This window comes from Chiloscyllium punctatum, chromosome 36 (assembly GCF_047496795.1).
Source record: "Chiloscyllium punctatum isolate Juve2018m chromosome 36, sChiPun1.3, whole genome shotgun sequence".
Taxonomy (NCBI): Eukaryota; Metazoa; Chordata; class Chondrichthyes; order Orectolobiformes; family Hemiscylliidae; genus Chiloscyllium; species Chiloscyllium punctatum.
In genome coordinates, this window is record NC_092774.1 from 3,801,668 (window position 1) to 3,827,506 (window position 25,839).

The following is a 25,839-nucleotide window of genomic DNA, read 5'->3' on the forward strand; positions in this document are numbered from 1 at the left end:
ATTTAAACAGCACTGACTCCAGCTCCAGACAAAGGTGCCCTGAAGCAGTCGGATCTCTGGAGTGTCTAACTCTCTCTGCTTCCACACGGCGATGGGGATTACTCCTTATCTCTGTGTCCTTCTGCTCTGTCTGACAGGTGAGAGTTCCCGGGGCTTTCTCCCCACACAGTGAGACTGCTTCTTCCCAGATTCTGGGACTCTCTGTTTATCTGACCAGTTTATTAAAGTGAGCTCTCTTCTGTTTCTCTGTTATTCACAGGTGTCCGCTCTCAGATCGTGCTGACACAGCCTGAGTCAATAGTGAAAAAGCCAGGGGAGTCTGTCAGACTGACCTGTACAGTGAGTGGGTTCAGCCTCAGCCGCTACGATGTGTTCTGGTTGAGACAGGTCGCTGGGAAAGGGCTGGAATGGTTAGCATGGATAGCTCCTTCGGGTAACAAAGGTTACGCATCAGGAGTTCAAGGCCATTTCGAAATATCGAAGGACAGCAGCACAGTCTATCTACAGGTGACGGATCTGAGAGTGGATGACACCGCCATGTATTACTGTGCGAGGGGTGACACAGTGAGAGAGATGGGGGGTCTCCCCATTCAAAAACCTGCCATTGGAAATCTATTTAAACTGCTCTCTCCGGGTGCTATCACTGGTTTTACTTCCTGAGCTGTGGAAATAAATCAGATCCAATTCAATAATCTGGGTGTGGGAACAACTTTCTGTGAAGATATCGTTTGAAAGATGGACAGAACAGTGAGGAACAGAGAGAGGATGATGGAGAATGAAAACTCCTTGTGGATTCCCCCAGCTTCCCATACAATCCTGAAAACCCTGGCATTGACTCCTGGAGTGTGGGAGATACTCGGACACAGACTGGAGAGTTGTTTGGGACATTTGATTTCGGGCTGGATCCTGTAGCTGTGGTTTCTGAGCCCGGCTGAAACACTGTGATGGATATACTACCACAGCAGCACAAAACCTGACACAAACTGCCCTGCTCCTAATGACAGTGTGTATCCATGGATTTCACATTCCTGTTTCCCAGAGTGAAATATCTAAACACTGACTGGGATTGTCAGGGAAAATGTCGATTCCTGGTAGAAAACAAGAAAAAGAGGAGGCGATTCTTTTTATGGATAACTTGCAGGAGTTGGTGTACCACAGACAGGAAAACTGTAAAAACACCGCATTTATAGATACATTTGGGACAGGATCAGGATGGAATTTCAGATGAAAATACAGGAAATGGCTGCTCCGGGTTAAAACACAGTTTATGGTTAATTCCCTGGGGATTATTATATATTGAGCTCAGGGCCAGTTATTGTATTGGGTGAATGAAGAGACAGAGCACAGTGGTACTACTGGGGGAGCGGAACCTTCCTGGAAGTGACTTCAGGTAAGACAAACTTCTCAATTCTACTATTTTCGACAATTTATTGTATTTAATGTGTGTTTAGTGAATTTGATAATTCAGTAAAATCAGTGAGATATTTTGGACAATTACATGATTCCATCCCAGAGAGGTGAATTTCTGCAGAGTCAAGAATATACCCAGTAACTGGAGCTGAAACCTGAGACTAGATTTATTCTCAATCGTTAATATTAAACCTCAGAAAACCTAATGAAGGTTCTGGGATCTGTTTAACATGCTCAGTTTGATCCAGATTACATTATTTAGGATACTTGCTGTATTGGGGTAGGTTTAATGATTTTCGACTGTTGGATATTTGGAGGCAGGTTGGGATTTTGTTATAATCTCAGTTAAAAGACAGGATCCAATTGGGTTGTGATTTAATAGTTGGTGTTACAGTGGTTTCCATTTTTGTTTTTTTTATAGTTCATACCTTGTTGAACAGCTTTAAAAGTGTTAAGTTCCTGATTTCACTTGATAATTTTGCGAACTGAGAGAAATTATTTGGACAGAGTGAGATACAGGGATGAGTGTTTATTAAAAATCCCTCATCCCAACAAATTTGTAGCATATTCCACTGAGCTGTCCAGACAGACAGCAAACAGGCTGTGGGTGTGGAATGAAGTTGTGTCTGATTGAGACAGGATTTAGGGTGTGCTTTGACATGAATGGTTTCATTAGCTGTGAGATTTTAAACCCTCTCTCACTCTGAAATCTCTAACTAGACCCACGCTGAAAGGTTGAGAACAGAAGAGTTTCTGCTTGGTTGAAATCGTTCTTGGGCAATAATAGCATGGAATTGATTATTTTTAAATTCATGGATATCATATTTTTCCTCTTCGCTGTTTCAACGTTTACAATCATTGGATTAAAACATTTGACAAGGAAACTTCACCCTAATATATGAGCTGGACGGTGATTAAATCTCACCGTGAGTCTAAGTCCAAAGGGTTTAGTGTCAGTGGAACAAGGTTATTAATATTCAGCCAGTTCTGACCACTGCTCCTTTTAATGGAGATGGTCCCTCAAATGGAAGTAAGGCTTATGGGAAAGGAAGGGGATGATCCTTTTTCAGGGACAGGTTTATATCCACTCGAGATCAAGGAGCTTGAATTGATATTTCACAACTTTCCTGTGGAACAAGAGTTTTGTGAAGGAAACTGATTCTATCATTATTCCTGAGCACGATGATATTCTCCTGTGTGCTTTTTACAATGAGTTTTCTTCATTCTTTTAAAATGAATTTATTTTAATAACATTGTTAACTAAATTAACAGGAAGGACAATGATGATTTCAACATGTCCCCCTGAGGACATTTACCTAAAAAGATGAATTTTACAAAAAGCACACAGTAAAGTTTCCTCGATCTCCCTGGATTCACTGGGAGAGAAATTCCTCCTGGGGAGTGAGACAGATCAGGCAGTTTCCGACTTGCCACTCCTCCTGCCCAGAGCCTGATCCTGAATTTCAGGGACTGACCTGGAATTGAATACCGGGCACTGTGTGGAACAGGCAAGTGATCCGATTCCCTCAGTTCTCCCTGAACCCACCCCACCCCCACCCCCACCCCCTGGAGGAATTTCTACGTTGTAGTGTCTGATTGTAACAAGGTGTATGCAGTGGGAACATCTCTGACCACAAACACTGAGTGAGGGGTCAGTGTCACTGGAGTGAAACACCTCAGTCTGTTTGATTGCAATTCCTATTCTTCCTCACCGGGAAAATATAAAACACTGAACAAATATTTCTTGTACTTGGGTAATTTTAGGTGTGTTTCTGCAGTTGTCGTTGTTCAAGCTCTTGTCTGAATTTACTCACTGAGTGCGCTCTACCTCCTTTCTCATCTTTCTTTTTGTATTCCACTACCTTTTCTTCCTTTGTTGTCAGTTCCTTCCCTTTTCTTTGGTCTCTATTTCTCTTCTTTCCCTGTTTTCATTCCTTAGCCTTTACCTTTCTCCTCTCTCTCTCTCTCTCTCTCTGTGACCTACAATGCCAATAGAACAGTGCCCCCCCCACCTCCCCCCATCACTGGGGTTAAAGCTGGAACATTCTGGAAAGATGCTGAAAGGATCAGTTCAGTGTGAGGGGGTGAGGTCTGCAGTAGGATGTTGATACTGGACTGTAATATACTGGTGTGAGATCCTGTCAGCATTGAACAGACATTTCAAGTCTCTCAGCATTTATTATTGAGAATCTCGGAGCTTTTAATCTGATTGGCTCAGTGGTGGGAAAGGTGGTTAAAATTCTCAATGACACTGAGAAAGTGGATGCAGGATATAAGGGTAAAAGGGAATAAATTAAAAGCAAACCTATCACTGACACAGTCCAGTCAGTCTGATGGTGGAGTTGAGGATATTTTTACAGTTAGTAATTCAGGATAAAATTTAAGGCAACCTCACTTACTCAGGGAGTTTCTGTGATCTGTTATATTCTGGCTGAAAGGACAGAAGAATCAGATTCTATTGTAAAGATCAACATCAGATTAATATTGAAAGGAAAACATTTGACAGCCCTCTGGGACAGTAACAGGGGGGTGGATTGAGTGGTTTGTTCCACCAAAGAGCCACCATACACTGATACACGCAGCATAGACAGAGGGGTGCCAGTGGATGTGGCATCTGGATTTTCAGAAAACTTTTGAGAGCATTTTGGAAAGGCCAATCAGGGCAGGACTTATCCACTTAATGGTAAGGGCCTGGGGAGAGTTGCTGAACAAAGAGACTTTGGGGTGCACGTTAAGAGCTCCTTTAAAGTGGAGTTGAAAGTAGGTAAGATAGTGAACAAGGCAATTGGTGAAAGCATCCAGTTTCGGAGTTGAGAGGTCATGCTGCGGCTGTACAGGACATTGGTTAGGCCAGTTGTGGAATACTTTGTGCAATTCTGGTCTCCCTCCTATCAGAAGAATGTCGTGAAATTTGATAAAGTTCAGAAAAAAATTACAAGGATATTGCCAAGGTTGAAGGATTTGATCTACAGGGAGAGGTTGAAGAGACTGGGGCTGTTTTCCCCGGAGTGTCAGAGATGAGATTAGTTTGGGATATCTGGTTGGCATGAACGAGTTGGACCAAAAGGTCTGTTTCTGTGCGGTACATCTCTGTGACTCTCTGCCTTTAAATTCCCATACTGGGGATAATAAATTAGACTTGGGGGAATGTATAAGTCTGGATGGAGACAGAAGCAGAGAGTTGGAATAAATGGATCATTCTCAGGACAGCAGGCTGTTACTGGTGAGATACTCCAAGGGTCAATGCTAGTTCCACAAATGCTCACAATCCGTATAAATGACAAGGATGTGGGGACCAATGGGGATGTTTATAAATTTGCTGATAACATCAAACTGTCTGGGAACATTATTTGTGAGGAGGGTGCAAACAGGCTTCAGGAAGATTTGGACTGGCTTTGTGAATGGGCTAGAATTGGGCTTTTAAAATATATTATACAGAAGTCTGAAGTTATTCACTTTGACAGGAAAAAACAGAAAGTCTGATTTGGAAGTGCGAGTGTCCAAAGGGATCTGGGTGTCCTTGTTCATGAGTCACTCAAACCTAGCAGGTGGGTGCCACAATTACCAAAGAAAGCAAACAGGATGTTGGGATTAATTACATGGGAATATGAGTCCACAAGGAAAGGTGCCTTACTGCAGTTGTATAGGGCCTTGGTGAGACCACACCCAGAACATTGTGTACAGCTTTGGTCTCCTTATCCAAGAACAGATCATACTTGCTGTACAGGCAGTGCAATGGTTGTTTACCAGACTAATCCCTGGCAGGGTTGTTTAATGAAGAGGGATTGAGGAAACTGTGGAAACTATGTCTGTATTCTCTGGAATTTTGAAGAATGAGAGGTGATCTGACTGAATATACAAAATTCTTACAGGGGCTGATGTGAACAGGATGTTTCCCTTGGCTGGTGATTAGAGCCGGGGGAACCAAAACTCTTAGGATGAGAGGCAGGCCATTTCCAATTGAGATGAGGAGGAACTACCTCTTTCAGAGGATGGTGAATCTTTTGGAACTCTCTACCCAGAGGGCTGTGGAAGTACGATCATTGATCAGGTTCAAGACAGAAATCAGTGTGGATCTGGAGACTGATGACATTATGGGAAATGGAGATAAAGCAGGAGAATGGAATTGAGGGGATGGTCAGCCATGATCTAGAATGGCAGGTCAGGCTTGAGAGGCTCAGTGGCCCACTCCTGTTCCTAAGTTCCTGTGTGTGACTGACACACAATGAAAGGATTGACAGGTCACCGGGTGTCTTCTCTCTTGGATAGAGAAGGCTGAGGGGTGACTAAATCAAGATTGTTAATGTTCTGAAAGGTTTTGATCAAATGGAGTAGAAGGAGAATGTTTCACCTTGTGGGGAAGATCTAAGACAGAGTAGACCATTCAGCCCATTGATTCTGTTCCACCATTCAATGAGATCATGACTGATCTGATCATCCTCCACTCCATTTTCCTGCCTTTTTTTCCATAATCCTTGATTCCCTTTGTGATTAAAAATCTGTCTATGCCAATATTGAATATACGTAATGACAGACCCTCGACAGTCCTTTGCAGGAAAACATTTCACAGATTCACTACCTTCTTGGCGGCATTGTGGCTCAATGGTTAACACTGCAGCCTCACAGCGCCAGGGACCCGGGTTCGATTTCATTCTTGGGCAACTGCCTGTGTGGAGTTTGCACACTCTCCCCATGTCTGCTTGGGTTTCCTCCGGGTGCTCCAGTTTCCTCCCACAATCCAAAGATTTGCAGGTCAGGTGGATTGGCAAATTGCCCATAGTCTTAGGTGCATAGTCAGAGGGAAATGAGTCTGGGTGGGTTCCTCTTCGGACGGGCGGTGTGCACTTGATGGGTCAAATGGCCTGTTTCTACACTGTAGGGAATCTAATCTATGAGACAAAATTTCTCCTCATCTTTATCTTAAACGGCATATCTTGAGGCCATCAGTATAAGACTGTTCCCAAGGAATCCAATTGGAACCTCTTCAGCCGAAGAGTGGTGAGAATGTGAAATTGTTAAAGGATGGAGTCATTGAAGTGAAGAGTGGAGATGGATTTAAAGGGAAGCTAGACAAGGCTGTGAGGAGAAAGGGAATGGATGGTTATGATGGTTCAGATGAGGAAATATGACAGAACTGATTAGCATCCCATCGAAACCCCTCAACATCTACTCCCTCCACCATCAATGCTTCGTGACAGCAGTGTGTACTATCTACTGCAACAACTCACTAAGGTTCCTTCAACAGCACCTTCCAAACCCACAACCACCACCATCTAGAAGGACAACGGCAGCAAATACTTTGGAACATCTCCACCTACATGTTCCCTTCCAATCCACACAGCATCTTGACCTGGAGCTATATTATTGGATCTTTACTGTCACTGGCCTCAAATGCTGCAACACCTTTTCGAACATGCATGGGTGTCCACGCTTAAATGGTCAGCAGGGGTTCAAGAAACATCTCACCCTCATGTTCTCTGGGGCAATTAGGGAGAGGTAATTAATGCTGCCTCAGACAGTGACCCCCTCACTCCAGGAATGAATATAATAAAAAGAGGCTTGAGTGGACCAGAAATACCAGCATGGACTGGTTGGGCTGAATGGACACATCCTGTGCTGCATATTCTGTCTAGCTATCAAAGCTCCTTTATTATATTAGCCAATACTCATTGTCGTGTGCTCAAAGTAGTTGCGAAGGAAATAACTTGTATTTTTATTGCACCTTCCATGAGTTCAGGACATACCTGATCAGTTTATAGCTTTTGAATAGATTTGAAGTGCTGTCAGTTTTTGGAAGAAGTGAATACATCATTAAACCAGGACCCCATGACCAATAAGATACTGACAGTTTTTAATGATGTTGGAGGGGGGGGGATAAATACTGGACGACACTTTGAGAAGTCAGTTTAATGTCTGATCTAAAAGACCAGCCCCTCCAACAGTGTAGCACTCCCTCAGTAATATCAACCTAGATGTTGTGCTCCAAGAATCAGCTAAACCCTCAACCTTCAGGTTTAAAGTGAGACTGTGACCACTGAGCCACTGCTGAGTGAACAGCTATTGTCTGCTTTACACCAGGGCCATAAGGGAACATTACCGTAATCAACTCTTCCCATTGAGTACAGTCAGAAAGAGAGCAGGGCAGATTGTAACCTGGGCTGAGATTCACTCTCACCAGAATCACTCAAGGCCAGGTTCACCCTGAATTTTATCAATTCCAGCTCTCTGCAGCCGATACAGTTACGCTCATCATTCTCCTCATTACTGCTGTCCTTCAGCACAATGCTGACAGTCTCAGGAATTTATCAAAGTTATCCCCAGATCCATCTCCTGACCCCCACTTCCCAACACTGTTTGATCCACTGATCCATCATGAACTAGACTTACTGCCCACTGGTTGCAGGATGTGAAAGACTGTCACCTGGAAACGATGTTGACTGATATGATCCTGTCACCCACACTGGAAAAGTTCAGCAGCTCCATCAGCATCTGTGGAGACAGAAATAGAATTAATACTCAGATTTCTGAAGCCCACAGTGGATTAATTTAATTTGTCTATTTTCTCAAAATGCTTGAATTTACATTGTGTCTTTGGTAAAACTTTTCACAGCCAAAGAACTACATTTGAAGTGTCATGATCAGTGGAATGTCGGGAACACAGCAGCCAATATTAAAAAAAATAGCATTAAGATCACAAGAGAATTAACCATTTTCAAACTGAGTGAATCAGACACAACATTGACTTCACACCCAAACAATATTCCAGTCTATTCAAGCCTGTGGGGTTGATGTCAATCTGCTGTTCCCCTGAATAATGCAAGATTCCTGCTTGATAATGTGGACCGTCTCTGCTTTGTCCTCCAATTCCCAGCTGTCCAGTGTTTTCCCAAGGTAACTTCAATAATAATTTCATTATGTAATCCCTTACCGAGCATGAGCTCTCCCTTTCCTCTGACAATCACCAACTATCCATTGGCTTTTACTGGTTGTTTCCCTGATTTCACACACATTCCCAAAATCTTGCAGCATAGAAGCTCAATCTTTAACTCAAGACAGAGATTGGGAGACAATGAGTTACTCTTGACATCAAGAGATATGGAGATAATATCAATATGTCATTGAAGGAGGTGAAAATCTAAAAGACTGAATCATAAGATTGACGGTCTGTGGTTGTACATATTTCTCTGTACAATTGAAATATTACCCTTCCTATCCTTGGCCTGTCCCTAGTGTGACAGATTCAATTCCATGAAAAACCTGAAGGGTTTGCATCCACCGCCGCTCCCTCACCACCTGACGCCTGGAGGAGGAACGCCTCATCTTCCACTTTGGAACACGTCAACCCCAGGGCATCAATGTGGACTTCACCAGTTTCCTCATTTCCCTTCCTCCCACCTTACCCCAGTTCCAACATTCCAGCTCAGCACTGTCCTCATGACCATTCCTACCTGCCAATCTCCCTTCCCACTTATCCACTCCACCCTCCCCGCTGACCTATCACCTCCATCCCCACCCCCATTCACCTGTTGTACTCTTTGTGACCTTCCCCCACCCTCCGCTCTGACCTATCACCTCCATCCCCACCTCCATTCACCCATTGTACTCTTTGTGACCTTCCCACACCCTCCTCTCTGACCTATCACATCCATCCCCACCTCCATTCACCTATTGTACTCTCTGTGACCTTCCCACACCCTCCTCTCTGACCTATCACCTCCATCCCCACCTCCATTCACCTATTGTACTCTTTGTGACCTTCCCCCATCCTCCTCTCTGACCTATCACCTCCATCCCCACCTCCATTCACCTATTGTACTCTTTGCTACCTTCCCCCACCCTCCCCGCTGACCTATCACATCCATCCCCACCCCCATTCACCTATTGTACTCTTTGTGACCTTCCCCCACCCTCCACTCTGACCTATCACATCCATCCCCACCCCCATTCACCTATTGTACTCTCTGTGACCTTCCTCCACCCTCCTCTCTGACCTATCACCTCCATCCCCACCCCCATTCACCTATTGTACTCTTTGTGACCTTCCCCCACCCTCCACTCTGACCTATCACATCCATCCCCACCTCCATTCACCTATTGTACTCTTTGTGACCTTCCCCCACCCTCCACTCTGACCTATCACATCCATCCCCACCCCCATTCACCTATTGTACTCTCTGTGACCTTCCCCCACCCTCCTCTCTGACCTATCACATCCATCCCCACCTCCATTCACCTATTGTACTCTTTGTGACCTTCCCCCACCCTCCTCTCTGACCTATCACATCCATCCCCACCTCCATTCACCTATTGTACTCTTTGCTACCTTCCCCCACCCTCCACTCTGACCTATCACATCCATCCCCACCCCCATTCACCTATTGTACTCTTTGTGACCTTCCCCCACCCTCCACTCTGACCTATCACATCCATCCCCACCTCCATTCACCTGTTGTACTCTCTGTGACCTTCCCCCACCCTCCTCTCTGACCTATCACATCCATCCCCACCCCCATTCACCCATTATACTCTTTGCTACCGTCTCCCCAGCAACCACCGTCCCCTCCACCCCCCCCCCCCACCCCGCCCCACCCCCAACCCCATTTATCTCTCCATCCTGGAGGCTTCCTTCCCTCTATTCCTGATGAAGGGCTTTTGCCCAAAAGGTCGATATTCCTGCTCCTCGGATGCTGCCTGACCTGCTGTGCTTTTCCAGCACCACTCTGATCTAAACTCTGGTTTCCAGCATCTGCAGTTCTCACATTTGCCTCTTGTATCACAATCTGTCAGCTTCTCCAGATTCTGTGATCTGGTGCCAGTCCATGCAAGTCAACAGCTTTAACCATCTCAATCAGGGCAGGTTTTGAACTCACGGCCTGTTAGACAATATATTTCCATGAGTCCTGAGTCCTTTCTTGCCCATATTGCTATTGCCTCCAGGTTAGAAATGTCACTTGTTTTGAATCTATGGTATTTTAATCTCTCAATCAATGTCACCTCAAAACAATTATTACTATCACCATAATTTTGGAGCTAGATTCTTCCATTTATGTGAAGTACCATCTGGTGCTGTCAGTTCTATATTAAATTAATCGATTAATTAATTAGTTTGTGTTTCCAGTTCAATTTCTCATCTGGAGGATGGTGGTTCAAACAGTGGAACACTCCAACAGTATCAGCTCAACTCTGAAATGAGCTTGAACACATGACCTTTTGATTTTGATGTGACCGTGAGACCAACTGAGCCACAGCTGATCTATAAATGTGTAAACTCTCTGTGTAACAGTGTAATTGTTTTCAGAAGTAGCTGGTTCTAGCTTTAACACAATCTCTCCAGTTTCATCTAATTGCCATGAATTTATTTACTGGGTCTATCTATTTCTGTTTCAGATGTCCAGATCAAACCTTCAGTTTATGCTTCCAGTACTTACTGTGAGAGAAGCTCCAACCAAGATGAGATCAGCCTCCTCTGTCTAGTCAAGGATTTTCAGCCCAAGAGCATCAATCAGAATTGGTCCAGTGACAATAGAGTGATCACAACTGGAGTAAATAACTATCCAGCAGTCTTGGGGCAAAATATGACGTACACAATGAGCAGTGTGCTCAAAGTCTCTGCATTGGATTGGAATGCCAACAAGGTCTACCATTGCAAAGCGGGTTACAAGTCAGATGAAATGGTGACAGCCGAGGTCAAAAAGCCGACACGTTAGTACAAGAGCTTACATATCATTCTAAACTGTACTAGGATCAGGGGATGAAGTTGGAAAGGAACCTTCAGCAACCAGTGAAGGAGGTTTCTGCCAAATAGACCACAAATGAATTCTTGTAGCCACAGAGTCTATCCTGACTTAACAGCAGTGCTGCTGGGAGCTAAGTAAAGAGCCATGAGAAATCACCCCAAACGACCCAAGGCAGGGCAACAATGTCATCGCCTGTGATGTCCCAATCCCAGCATTTAGTTCTGCTCAAGTCAGTGAAACTGAATATCGGGACTGGGGCAAAGGGGGGAGGGCTGGGGTGGTGGGGTTGTGACACACAGGAAACAAATCCCATAACTTTGTCCACTTTCTGATCCAGCTCCAATATTAGAGCCCTGCACCCACCCTTTAACATATCACCAACAAGATCCTGATTTAGAATATCATACAGGAAAGGAGGTCATTTAGCCCAATAAATCTGTGCCTGCATTATCAAAGATGTAAAATTGTTTCACTGCTCTGCTCTTTATCCACGATCCTCCCAATGTTTTGTATTCTCAATAATAATTTGTTTCTCTTTCGGAAAATACAGTTGAATCTGCTTCACCGGCCCCTTTCAGGAAAATTCAAACAAATTGTTATATTTCCAAAGGAAAACGTCCTCATGCCAACCTGGGTTTATTGTATCACTTATTACGAGTGATCTCCCTGGAAATGGAAACAATTCCTCTCCATCCTTTACTGGTTGTTTACCTGATTTCACACACACTCCCAAAATCTTGCAGTGTGGAAGCTCAGTTGTTCAGATCAAAACAGAGATTCATAGATTTCGAGATGCTCTTGACATCAAGAGATATCTAGATAATATGAGCATGGCATTGAAGGAGCTGCCGAGCCATGGCACATGAACAGGGGGAGGCCAGTCAGCTCCTTAAGACTGCTCCACCATTTCATTAGATCATGGGTGACCTCCACCTCAACTTCCAGTTACCTGCCTTTGTTCCAGGTCCCAGTAAAATGTGATACTTCACTTGGGAGACCGTAGATATGCTGCTAGCACTCTCTAACCCAGCTCACTTCACATTCATGGTCATTCTCATCAGGCTGTTTATTCCCAAGTGAATCAAAATCTGTTTCCAAAACAATCACATCATCTGAAATATTGTATCTTTCCACAGCTCCCCATGTCTTCTCTGTTGTTCCATCCCCGGAGGTTGTCTACAATCAAACTACTGCTGCCCTGGGGTGCATGCTATCTGGATTCTATCCTGACAGTGTCCAGGTTTCCTGGTTTAAAGCTGGACTGCACCAATCGGGTACCAAACTCCCTTCCAAAACGGGAAAAGGCAATATGTTTGAAACAATCTCTTACCTGACTGTACAGGTGGCAGATTGGAAGAAAGGGGATGAATACACTTGTGAAGTGATCCATGAGGCTACAAGCTTCAATACCAGGATCAACATGAAGTACCAAGAGGGTAAGTAGAGTCTGACCGGAAGAAAGAATACCCTCCTATTGACTGAATGCCTGAACACTTGAATTACTGTCCTTCATTGCAGGGAGAGGTGAGATGTTCAGTATTTTCTGTTTTGATATTAAAGTCACATCTGAGTGGAGTATTGTAATGTAATGTATGAAACAGGAAGACCACCGGGGTGGGGTTGCCTGCCTATTAAAACCCTCATTCCATGCTACTCGACGTAACTGCAGTAGAAAGAAAATTAGACGAGATATCAAATGGTCTTCTGAAACCATCCACAGTCCAAATCACCTTCTGTTTCCTCCCAGTGTTACCCAAGTGCTGTTTCATCACAGAAATCTTTCCAATGCTGAATTTGAATGAATTACCATGATCTGTTTCGAAGATCTCTTGAGGGAGCTTGTCCATAACATAGGGGAAGGAGAGGTCAACATGTATAACATTTAAATTTGTATTTCTTCCAATTCCAGGTGAAAAACCGACATGCCACAGTTGTCCTCCTTGCTCTTGTTCTGACTTTGTGCCAGTACTGCTCTACCACACTAACCTTAATGTGACCCTCAAAAACGGTGAAAAGCACCAATATAACTGTGCCCAACAAAGGTGTCAAATAAAGTTGTGAGCTCATTGTGAATGGAATTGACTGTTGAATTTTATTACAAGTCATCTGGCAGGTTCAAATCCCCAGCCCATGGAGTCTGTCAGAATGATAGTGGAAAGACTGTGAGAAGTGACAGCCCTGGTTAATGTTTCCCACTCCTTATTGAAATGGTCACTGTTTGGTGACCTGGACTGGTTTAGGTTGAAATGTCCTGATCTCACAGTTTGACCCTCACCACCAAGTTGAGAAGAATTTGACGATTATTTGTCACCCATGGGGGCCACCACCTTGATCTCATAAAGTAGGATTTGGTCTCTTTCTTCAATGATGTTGGTCCTGAGGCAAGTTGGTAATTCAGGCCATAAGGACTTATCTGGTGCCCTGTACAATCCGATAGGTTTTGGGTGGAAACACAGGATAGTAAAATTGGAGAAGTTCCCTTCGATCCTGGAGACTGACAATGGTCAATGAAAGGTTCTCAATGTTCACAAGGAATTCAAATTGACAAAGCTCCTTTTAATGTCTCCATGAGGGAATGTGGAGTGAACTGCTCCTTACCCTGTGATTTCACCATTTTACAATGGTATGGGGAGTGCTTCTGACCCTGTGAGGATTGATTGTGGGAAAGCAAACATTAAGACTTGGTTACTAATAGAATGATCAATGATAACCTGGAAGGAAATTGCTCAACATCTTGTCTGAAAGGTGGGTGAGGGAATCAGAACATCTGAAGCTAATAACAGGCGTGACCCTGTCAGACACTGTCCTGAACATCAGCTCAAACTGCAGCCAGAGGAGTCGGTACACAGTGTTCATGAATGGTTTTGACCAGGACACAGACAGAGTCATCATTCTCTCTGCAAGTATTAACTCAATATGATATAGACAGAGAACAATCAGTGTGGATCAAAGCAGATACCCCAGTTGTGGGGGTTTGCACAGTGAATGTTTTTGTAGACTGATTCTGCAGGATATCTGAAGTGATGGTGATCCTATGACAGGCAACTAAGAAGAAGGACAGATGACAAATTCAATGAATCATTATCCTCCCAGTCTAATAGCTCTTGAACGAAATTAGAGAGGATGGGGAACATATTATATATAAATGATCACCAATCTCCAACAAGAGAGGACTTTTATTACTTCCTATGATACACCGGGTTTACTGTCCCAATGCAAAAATGAACCAACCTCCTTCACAGGCATGATCATCAGTGACATGTTGCACTTACATATCCTCCAATGTGATAAAACATCCCAAGCTGGTAAAAAGCCAGAGAGGAATTGGTACTGAGCCAAAAAATGGTGGAATTAGGATGTGACCAAAAGCTTGGCCAGTAAGGTGGTTTTTAACAGTGTCTGGAAGGGGGAGAGAGAAAGAGAGAGAACAGGTCACTGAGGCTGGGGCAGTGAGTTCTACAGATTCGGATCTTGCCACCAATGTTTGGACAAAGGGAACAGAGGATTCACACCCCGAGTTGTACAGAGTTTCCAGATTATTGTCGAGCTGAAGAAGATTACAGATAGAGGAAAGGCCAAGGCAATGGAACATTACGATGAGAATCATAAAACAGAAACTTCCAGTGCTGACCTGAATGAGAGGAAAAGTAAAGAACGATTTGCATTAATATATCGTTTTCACAACCACATGACATCATTAAGTGCTTCACAGCCAGTTAAGTATTTTAATGTGAAGTCACTCTTATAATGTAGGAAACACGGCCGCCAACCTGTACAGAATGACCCAGTGAGTGAGTGATAAAATTGACCAGAACATCAGCAGTAACCTTCCTGCTTTTCTGCAGAATAGTGCTCTGCCATATGTACCTTCCACTTGACACAGCAGTCAGGACCTCATTTTCATTTCTCATCCAAAGACAACACCTCTGACAGGGCAGCACTCCCTCTGGTCTGCCCTGAATTGCCAGCTTTGAGATTTGTACCCAAGTGGGATATGAGCCAACAATGCCAACACAGAGGTGCCAGCAACAGTGTTTGGTTGAAAGAAATGAGCTTCTTTTTGATTTGGTGTACTCGACATTAGGAATCAATCCACTGTCACACCCAGAGAAAACAAATTTGTTCAGTTGTTCATTTTGCTGAGCAGTTTGTATCTCTGTCTCACTCCATTTCACAAATCAGAGATTACATTTATTAATAGTGTTGTCTCTGAAAACTGCTCAGCCCACAACTCAATTACAGTCCTCGCAGTGGATTCTTGATCACTTGGTAAACACATTCAAAATGGATCTGGCTCTTTCTTAATGCACTGATTGTACATTCTTGGTCAAAACTTACAAACTGAGAACCACAAAACATGTTTGAAATAACCCTTGGATTTTCTAATGATCAGGATGTCCTGCTCCAGATGTCCTGGATTAAAAACAATTCCAGTTCCAGGCCACTTCTGTCCCTATATTTCTTGTTTCTCATGACAGCTAAGCCTTCCTTAAACATCCGACACCTGCTGATACCGGAAAATGCCAATTCTTCTGAAATTTTTCCTTTCCCTCTCCCAGAAGTGTCTCTATTTCTCCAAAATCCTTCCATGCAAGAGGTTTGGATCAACAAGACTGCCACCCTGGTGTGTACAGCAGTCTGTTCTGATCCCAGCCAGGTCCGGATCACCTGGAATGTGAATGGGAAGCAGAGAAGTGAAGGGGTTATAGCTCAAGCACAGAAAGAGGAAGGCGCCCAATACATGGTCATCAGCCATCTCCGAACCACAGCAGAGGAGTGGGAGAACGGGATGAAGGTTGTGTGCTCTGCTCAAAGTGGTTCCTCCTCTTCTCCCGAGTCAAAACGAACAAGGAGCATAAAAGGTAGGCAAGTGAATGAAAAGTTATATCACTGACATTGCCAACCACAAAGGAAAATATTTAACACCATCTTTGTTTTGTTCATTGGTTCCAGTTCAGCCAAAAAGTCCCAAAGTCAGACTGCTGCCTCCTTCAGCCCAAGAGATCAAGAATCACAGCAGAGTTACACTCGAGTGTGTGATCACTGGATTTTACCCAGACAGCATACAGGTCTCCTGGGAGAAGGATGGCAGCCTGATCTCCTCCAACACCCGTGCTGGCCTCACTGCTCTGGAGCAGACAGAGACATTCAGTGTCAGGCACTACCTGAGTGTGAGAACAGAGGAGTGGTGGAAAGGCTCAGTCTTCACCTGTGCAGTGAGTCATCCACCCTCCAACTTTAACAGCAGGAAGGAGGTGAAGAATGTTCAAGGTAAGACCTCAGCCTGATGGCAAGATTGACATAATTCATCCTCATACAAACTCTCCTTCTGCCAGTTCAAAAAGACCAAATTCTGTCCCTGGGTGTAGTTCCATATTTCCCATCGCAGGGCAATGACGGTGAAAATGTATGCCACCTAAATCGTTAAGTCTTCCAGTTTGATTTAGGAACAGAACCCTTCCTGCATTTGTTCTCACTACATGGTGAGGTTCCTGTGTGAAGCTAACTTTGACATCACTCTCTCTGAAGGCAATATAAATGTGACCAACAAATGTCTGGAATCCATTGATGGGTTGGTTGTGAATGAATCACATTGATCTGGTAAAAGACGGTTGTTCTATTGTAAAGATGTTGGTTGTCAGTGGAATTGCTGTGAGAGAACACGAGAAATCTACTGGGCCCAATACGGTCAAGTAAACTTTGAGAACTGTTTGACTGTTGAAATGTGAAGTATTCTATTCAAATTGGAATTAGAATTCGAGTTGGTTTTATTGACACGTGCACTCGAATGAGTACAGTGAAAAATTTGCAATGGAGCTGCTTATGCCGCCATCTTATATACAGGAGACCTAGGTACAGATACTTAAGTCTTTGTTATAGAATTGAAAGATGAATAAATAAAGTCTACCAGAGGAAGGGAAAGGTTTTGAGAATGGAATAGTGTAGGTTAGAGGGGCTTCAGATGGGTCTCACAGACCAGCGCAACATTGAGGGCCAAAAGGCCTGTATTGTACTGTAATATTCTGTTCTATGTTCTGACAAATACTCGAATTACTCAATGTCCAGCATAAGAATAAAAAGTTTTTTAAAAGTACCCAAGCTACGTTTCTCCAAGTCAGCCTCCAGACCACACTGGGCTTCCAGTCTGCAAGGGCCTCCCCCCCACCCCCCCCCCCCCCCCCCCCACCCCGCCCCCGACCCCAGGACTTGTGACAGTCCAGGACTTGCTCGTGGGACATGCCTTCTCCCTCTGGTCTCCAGTCTAGGGCTTGCCCCGGGGACCTGCGTCCAGTACTCTTGGCCTCCGGTCAGGACACATCTCCCCATGATGGTCTCCAGTCCAGGACTCATCTCCCCATGATGCCCTCCAGTCCAGGACTCATCTCCCCATGATGGTCTCCAGTCCAGGACTCATCTCCCCATGATGGTCTCCAGTCCAGGACTCATCTCCCCATGATGGTCTCCAGTCCAGGACTCATCTCCCCATGATGCCCTCCAGTCCAGGACTCATCTCCCCATGATGCCCTCCAGTCCAGGACTCATCTCCCCATGATGGTCTCCAGTCCAGGACTCATCTCCCCATGATGGCCTCCAGTCCAGGACTCATCTCCCCATGATGCCCTCCAGTCCAGGACTCATCTCCCCATGATGCCCTCCAGTCCAGGACTCATCTCCCCATGATGGCCCCCAGTCCAGGACTCATCTCCCCATGATGCCCTCCAGTCCAGGACTCATCTCCCCATGATGGTCTCCAGTCCAGGACTCATCTCCCCATGATGCCCTCCAGTCCAGGACTCATCTCCCCATGATGCCCTCCAGTCCAGGACTCATCTCCCCATGATGGTCTCCAGTCCAGGACTCATCTCCCCATGATGCCCCCCAGTCCAGGACTCATCTCCCCATGATGGCCCCCAGTCCAGGACTCATCTCCCCATGATGGTCTCCAGTCCAGGACTCATCTCCCCATGATGCCCTCCAGTCCAGGACTCATCTCCCCATGATGCCCTCCAGTCCAGGACTCATCTCCCCATGATGCCCTCCTGTCCAGGACTCATCTCCCCATGATGCCCCCCAGTCCAGGACTCATCTCCCCATGATGGCCCCCAGTCCAGGACTCATCTCCCCATGATGGTCTCCAGTCCAGGACTCATCTCCCCATGATGCCCCCCAGTCCAGGACTCATCTCCCCATGATGGCCCCCAGTCCAGGACTCATCTCCCCATGATGCCCTCCAGTCCAGGACTCATCTCCCCATGATGGTCTCCAGTCCAGGACTCATCTCCCCATGATGCCCTCCAGTCCAGGACTCATCTCCCCATGATGCCCTCCAGTCCAGGACTCATCTCCCCATGATGGTCTCCAGTCCAGGATTCATCTCCCCATGATGGCCCCCAGTCCAGGACTCATCTCCCCATGATGCCCTCCAGTCCAGGACTCATCTCCCCATGATGGTCTCCAGTCCAGGACTCATCTCCCCATGACAGCCTCCAGTCCAGGAGTCACCTTCGCCTGATGACCTCTGGTCTAGAACTCACACAAGGACTTGCTTCCCGTGCCGTCCTGGTCTCAGACTCTACCCCTGTGCCGTCCTGGTCTCAATCTCACCTCCAGGTCTTGCCAACGACGCCCTCCAGTCTGGGAATCATCTTCTCCATTCCTCTGGGTAAGTTCAGAAGTTAAAAGTTTTGGAAGAAACAAAAACTGCAGCAAAGAGAAGGGAAAGAGAAAAGCAACTGGTGAAGCAGAGGAGCTCCAGCTGGAGTGTCCACTCTGCTGCCATCTTGCCGATGTACCCCATTACCCAGTTATTGACCGCAGTCCATTACACTTCAATCCTCACAAAATAGCCAACTCAGAAAGTTTATGGGTTTTGAGGAGCAAATGAAATTGAACCTCGTTTGCTGAACAGTATCAGGATTTTACAACAATAAAGCGTCTTCTCCACTACTCTGAGAGCTTATATGCTGAGAGATCACCGATCATTAGGGATGGTTAGATGGTGACATTTGGTCATTTATGAAGGAGGGTTAAGCAGTTTACAAATATCAGAATATTTCTCATTACCAATGTGAATATTAAATCCAAGCTGTCAAATTGCTGACCACACCCAATATTTATACACACTGCCTATGGATTATGTACATTAAACCAATGATTACAACTTACTGACAACAGACTGTGATTAACTTCAATGTAATCAATCTCTCAATTTGTCAATATTTTTGTCTTGGAACTGTTCAGTATCATACGTAAAAAGTGAGGAGGGGAGAGAAACCAAAGCCATCTCAAGGGAATAAAAATCATGTTCTTGTTGGACACTGTGTGTTGAATGTCATTCGAAAATGCAGCCAGGGAGTTGATTCTCAAAGCTTTTTGAGGACTTCATCTTGATGTTATGTTTTACATTGCATTCAACAGTTAACATCATTATATATAAGGGAGTTGTGATTTTTGGGTGCAATGTGCCTGGAAAGTGTTCAGAACACGTGCTGAGTGTGGGATATCTGAAATGACAACGAGCGTTTGGAAATTTAGTAGCAATGGGGAAAATGTGTGAAGCGTTTGGTAAACCATCCACTTCCTACTCCCACAACTCAGACATGCCAGTGTCGTGCAGGATGTACATGCTTTGCCCAAATGACCCCCAAACAGTAGCAAAAGGGGGATCTTTGACACTCCCTCTGAGTTTGTGGGCTGTTCTGTTTGTTGCAAACTAATCATCTTCCTTCACAGAGTGTTACCTACAATAAGCTGCCATTCAGGAAAAGATCCTAAGGTGTTGCACTGGAGAGTTATCAATCAGAAATTGACACTCAGCCAATGGAGCAGATATCAGGGAGAAGGAATAGTTTTTTAAGGAGCACCTTACAGGACTGAGAGTTGGACATGTAATCATGATTCAGGGATGGATTTCTAGAAGTCAGGGCCTCGGTGCCTGAAGGAACAACTACCAGTGCTGGAGTGAAAGGCGTGGGAGATGTAGAAAGGGTCAGATTTGCAGGAATGTAGAGTTCATTGACACATATGCAGCTGATAAGTGTGACAGACATAAGGAGATGGGAGACTAAGGAAAGGCATAAACACAAGGATAAGCATTTTAAAATTGAGACATTCCAAGGCTGTTTCGAAAAGAGGGGAGAGGTCCTCATTGCTTCAATCTGCTCAATGTCACAATTCAGGGACTGGGCTGGAGGTGCTTTCAGTGAATAAGCCATTTTTCCGTTGTATATTTTGCGAAGCATCTGCATTTATCTCACTGCATTTCACAGAGTTTCCATTTTATTAACATTGTGACAGTTACATGTTGTCCAAACCCACAACTCAATCACAGTCCTCATTGTGAATCTATTGGTCAGAGTCATTGCAAATGCATTCAAAGAGGACAGAGCAGGATCTTGATGCTCTGATTATGTTTTCGCAGTCAGAGTGCAAGCCAAGGACTATGTGACAACGTTTAAACAATCTTGAGATTATCTAATGTTCAATTCAATGTGAGATTAACTGGCGTGTGATTTCATCCAGTATCAGCTGATGATTTTGCACATTATAAAGTACTGAAGACAAAATTCTCCTCTGTGCTGATCTGTCACCATTTCTCATCAACAGCAATATCTCTATTAACATTCTGAATCCTCCTGACACCTCCTGTCCTGTCAGTCTCCTACCACATTTGCTGTCCTGGCATGTCACTCCCGACACAAAACAATTTCAATTCTTCTGAACTTTTACTTTCCCATTCCCAGAAATATCAGTTTTTATTCGCAATCCTTCTAAGGAAGAGGTTTGGATCAACCAGACTGCTACTGTGTTGTGTACAGCAGTCTGTTCTGATCCCAGCCAGGTCCGCATCACCTGGAATGTGAATGGGAAGCAGAGAAGTGAAGGAATCACGACACAGCAACAGAAAGAGGAAGGCACCCAATACATGGTCATCAGCCATCTCCGAAACACAGCAGAGGAGTGGGAGAGTGGGGTGGAGTTTGTGTGCTCTGCTCAATGTGGTTCCTCCTCTTCTCCTGTGTCAAAACGAACAAGGAGCATAAAAGGTAGGCAACGGAATGAAAAATTATATCACTGACATTGCCAACCTCAAAGGAAAATGTTTAACACCATCTTTGTTTTGTTCATTGGTTCCAGTTCAGCCAAAAAGTCCCAAAGTCAGACTGCTGTCTCCTTCAGCCCAAGAGATCAAGAATCACAGCAGAGTTACACTCGAGTGTGTGATCACTGGATTTTACCCAGACAGCATACAGGTCTCCTGGGAGAAGGATGGCAGCCTGATCTCCTCCAACACCCGTGCTGGCCTCACTGCTCTGGAGCAGACAGAGACATTCAGTGTCAGGCACTACCTGAGTGTGAGCACAGAGGAGTGGTGGAAAGGCTCAGTCTTCACCTGTGCAGTGAGTCATCCACCCTCCAACTTTAACAGCAGGAAGGAGGTGAAGAATGTTCAAGGTAGGTGCTGGACCTGACTCCAACATTGACACACTTGTCTCTTCATTACTATAACCTGTAATTGGGCCAGTCATGTTTAATGCTAACAGTAATGATGTACATTATTGTAGTTACGTGAATGGGAAACTAATCTTAAGATTAGGGCAACTGAAGAAAGAAAAACACAATTATTCTTTGTGTAACTCCTTCCACAATTTCCGATTCCAAAGCACTTTACAATGCAGCCAACAAGGAATTTTTTGAAGTTTAATGACTATTGTGGTGCATGATACCTGCCAATTAATTGCACACACAATGTTCAGATGAACAGGAAAGGGAGTTTTACTGCTGCAGTATTATCCAGGGCATAAATGGGATCTCCCAGTTGTCATCTTCAAGTTAGTGGCTGTGGGATCTTCTTGTTTCACTTGACATGACAGACAGGGCATTGCCACATCCAACAGCACTGCCTCAGTGTTGACACTGATGTGTTACATTGATTATACACTCAATGACACAGAGTGGGCTTTGGACACACACAACTTTCTGATCTAGATGAGAGAGTCCCACCAAGAAGGTAAAGCTGAAATGTTAGCGAGTTAGCCACTTTATCAAGGGATCTTTATCAAATAGGTCAATGGGCTGAAAAAATTGCTGGAGTTCAATGTGGATAAATACGAGCTATTACACTTTGGTACAACAAATAATGGTAGGGCTGATGCAATGAATGGGAGGGCCTTGGGTAATGTTGTAGAAAAGAGGAACTGAAGAGTCCAGGTACATAATTCTTTGATGTTTGTGTCACATGAGACAGGTTGGTTAAAAAGATATTTAGCATACTTTCCTTCATTACTCAGTCCTTTGAGTCTCAGAGTTGGGAAGCCATGTTGAGGTTGTATAGGACATTCATGAGACCACTTGTGAAATACCTGTCCAGTTCTGGTTGCCCAGTTAGAGGAAGGGTATTATTCAGCTGGAGAGGGTTCAGAAGAGATTTACCAGGATACTGCTGGGTATGGAAGATTTGAGTTACAAAGAAGACTGGATCAGCAGGAACTTTTTCCACTGTCGGAAGTTGAGAGGCGACCTGATAGAAGTTTATAAAATAATGAGGGGAACAGACAGAGTTAATGATAGTTATCTTTTCCCAATAATGGGGGATTTAAAGAGTGTGGTGTATATTTAAGATGAGAGGAGAGAGATTTTAAAGGACAAGAAAGGTAAAATGTACACAACAATGTCACTGATTCATAACTGCCCTCTGAAAGAGTTGAGGAAGTTATTAGTTGTATGTCTGGTGGTGAGCATGAATTGTCATCTTTACAAGTGGCACACACATCCCACTGGGGAGTTAGGAATTAATAATTGTCGTTCTCCTCCCAGATGAATGTTTGGATTCCAGAATCTCAGTCACCATAAGCAAGCCTCCATTTGAAGAGATCTGGAGGAACAGAACAGCAACCATTCTTTGTGAGGTACTTCACACTGATTTAGAGGGAGTCAGGGTAACCTGGAAAGTCGATGGAATCATGAGACAAGATGGAGTGAAGACCCAGAGTCCCAAGAAGAATGGACATAAAGAGATCATCTTCAGTAGACTTACAGTCCCTGCTGCAGAGTGGGAGAGTGGGGTAGAGTGTATGTGTTTGGTGGAGGACAGAAGTTTGCCAACGCCAGAGAAGAGGTCAATCAGGAAAGCCCAAGGTACGTGTACATGGACCTGTGCATCTAATCTTAGCAAATGAAGTGATTTAATTCCAGAATGCTGATTAGCCTAACTCTGGTTGTCAGACTATGTTACAAGCCCAGCGATGTGTGCGAGCCCCGTCAAGAAACTGAACAGATGAAACCTGAAATCACCACAGCAGCCTTGGTGTGAATCACACTAGCTCCGAGGGAATGGATTGATGGCAATAGGATAGACAGAGAGGGATTAGCAGCATTTTCAACATTAACATCCCATCAATCCAACACTGGACTGTAAGGGAGATTGGTCAGTCTGAGGTGTAGGCTGGATCTGAGCGAATCCACGTTGAGGAAAAGGAGACAGAGCAGAGAGCACCACATGAGAATAATGTCTGAAACCTCCCTGTTGACCTCAGGAAGTGGTTCTCCATGGTTTATCTCAGAAACAGTACACTTTGAAAAGATGCCATTTGGTCTATCTTGTCACTGCCAGCTCTTTGAAATAGCTCTTCAAATGATCCCATGAATCATCAGCTCCATCTCAGCAACCTTACCATTGTCTACTTTTCAATTTTCTGTCCAATTCCCTGGTGAATGTTACTCTTTAATTTGCTTAGTTGCAAAAGTTGCTTAGTTTTGTGTTAATAGACAAACGTGTCAGGTAAATACAGACTGAGTGAAATATGAAGTCTAACCTCCATTTTCTCTGTTTACAGTTGATGTTAAGACTCACCCTCAAGTCTTTCTCCTGCCCCCTTCACCGGATGAGATGGAGACTGCTCACACTGCGACCCTGGTTTGCCTGGTCACTGGATTCTCTCCCGCAGAGATCGACCTGGTTTGGATGGCCAATGATACCCTTCTGAAGACAGGGTTCATGCATCAGCCAGTGACTGAGGACGGCAGAGGTGGCTGGAATTCAGGCAGTCACTTGACGGTCTCTGCAGAGGAGTGGAACAGCGGTACCACGTATTCCTGTGTGGTGGGACACGAGTCAGTTACAGCAAATGTGTTCAGAAGCATTAATAAATCTCACAGTAAACCCAACCTGGTTAATGTCTCACTTGTTCTAACTGATAGCTATAACTCCTGTTTATAACATCTGCTGATTTATACAATCACCCATTTATATAATCCCTGTAAATGGATGGTTAACACAACCAGAAAACTGTTGTGAGCACTTTGAAACCTCTCTTCTGGTAGCAATGTGCTTCAAACATGAACAAATTCCAACATTGCTCAGAACTTGAGAGTAAAAATAAATCTTTAAATCAGCCAACATTGTTTTCTCCAAATACCTGAGATCCTCAGGTTTTTTTGAAATGTTTTGTGTGCTGCCCCTGATTATGTATGAAATATGTGTGAAACTCCGCAGAATGTTAATTGTATGTCAATGTACTGATCAAATTTCAATAAACCTGACATGAAAAGTTTCAGTGTTAGTTTAGAGTGATCATTGTTGATGGGTTTGGGAGAAAATAAATCAATAACTTGGGACATGAGCTGTGGTGAATGCAGCATGTTCAGAGTGAAAGGTATTTTTGAATCTTTACTTGACAAAGCTCTCCCACTCCACTGTGATTTCCTTGCCTTACATCTTGGTTGATTTTAGACGAATTGATGTGATCAATTGCTGTGATTCGTCCACACTTTGATTATCATCATGTCATAGCAGTACTTGCCTTTGGTCTCTTGATTTCTCCATTTCAAATTGCAGACAGTAAGTTTCTACAATAAAAGCTTGATAATAACCAGATCATCTGCTTTTTGCTGTTGGCTGAGAGATAAATGATGACTGGCTGAGACACTGAAGAGAATCGCCCAACTCTTTTGAAATGGCCATGAGATCATAGACATCAACCTCATCAGGAGGTACCTTCTTCTCCACTCGCAACACTTTCTCAATCTTACATTGGAGTGTCAACTTAGCTGAGGATCACAAGGATCAGTGATGAAACTTGAACCCACGGTCCTGTCACCCACAAGCAAAAGTGCTCACTACCAAACCACATCACGGTGATTCATGAATTGTAGGCTTTCAGACTCATTTCATCCCTCACATCACCACCTACAAGTCTTTGTGTCATTGAGCAAATGTTCTATTCTACAATTGATATTACAAGGTAGTTTTGTGTCTCGTATAATATTAGGTCAAATAAAACATTCTCTCGAATCAAAAAGAAAGACGTATTTGAAGTTATAAAGGATATCATCCTGACTGTGGGGATAATCTCAGAGTGCTGCACAAGAGACTTGTTTGTTTGCTGGTCATTGAGTGTTATTAGTGCCAAGGAGGCAGAAACTTGAGTGTTACAGCCTGTAGATTAGATAATGCACCAGAGAAACCGAGAACTGACAGAGTTGGAAAGATTAAGATTTTGGAAACAATTTAATGTTCATGTTGTTTGTTTCTGCATTCCTTTGGGACAAACAATGAATGTGATGAAGAGAGAGAGAGAGAAACAATGAGAGTGACAATGAAACAAAGAAGGGAGAGAATCAGCGAAGGCCAGTTGGAAGGCAGTGAAAGAGGGAGGAAGATAGGGGCAATGGTCGAGACAAATCAGACAGA

The 25,839-nt window shown here is 44.3% G+C and overlaps 1 long non-coding RNA gene and 1 gene segment (V, D, J or C); one reads left to right on the forward strand and one right to left on the reverse strand.

Moving 5' to 3' along the window:
* The window catches only part of LOC140460182 (uncharacterized), a 75,611-nt gene that overhangs the window by 30,889 nt on the left and 18,883 nt on the right, over positions 1 to 25,839 (reverse strand). Inside the window, exons 2-3 of the long non-coding RNA XR_011953898.1 lie at positions 24,001 to 24,242; positions 7,832 to 7,899 (exon numbers count right to left, since the gene is read on the reverse strand). This is a non-coding gene — a long non-coding RNA (uncharacterized lncRNA). The remainder of the gene's footprint in view (positions 1 to 7,831; positions 7,900 to 24,000; positions 24,243 to 25,839) is intronic.
* LOC140460181 (immunoglobulin heavy constant mu-like) lies at positions 39 to 24,700 on the forward strand. The segment is given in 9 exon segments: positions 39 to 137; positions 260 to 1,390; positions 10,798 to 11,112; positions 12,284 to 12,583; positions 16,101 to 16,418; positions 20,891 to 21,193; positions 21,285 to 21,602; positions 22,965 to 23,285; positions 23,984 to 24,700. Coding segments are annotated over 7 exon segments (2,070 nt in total).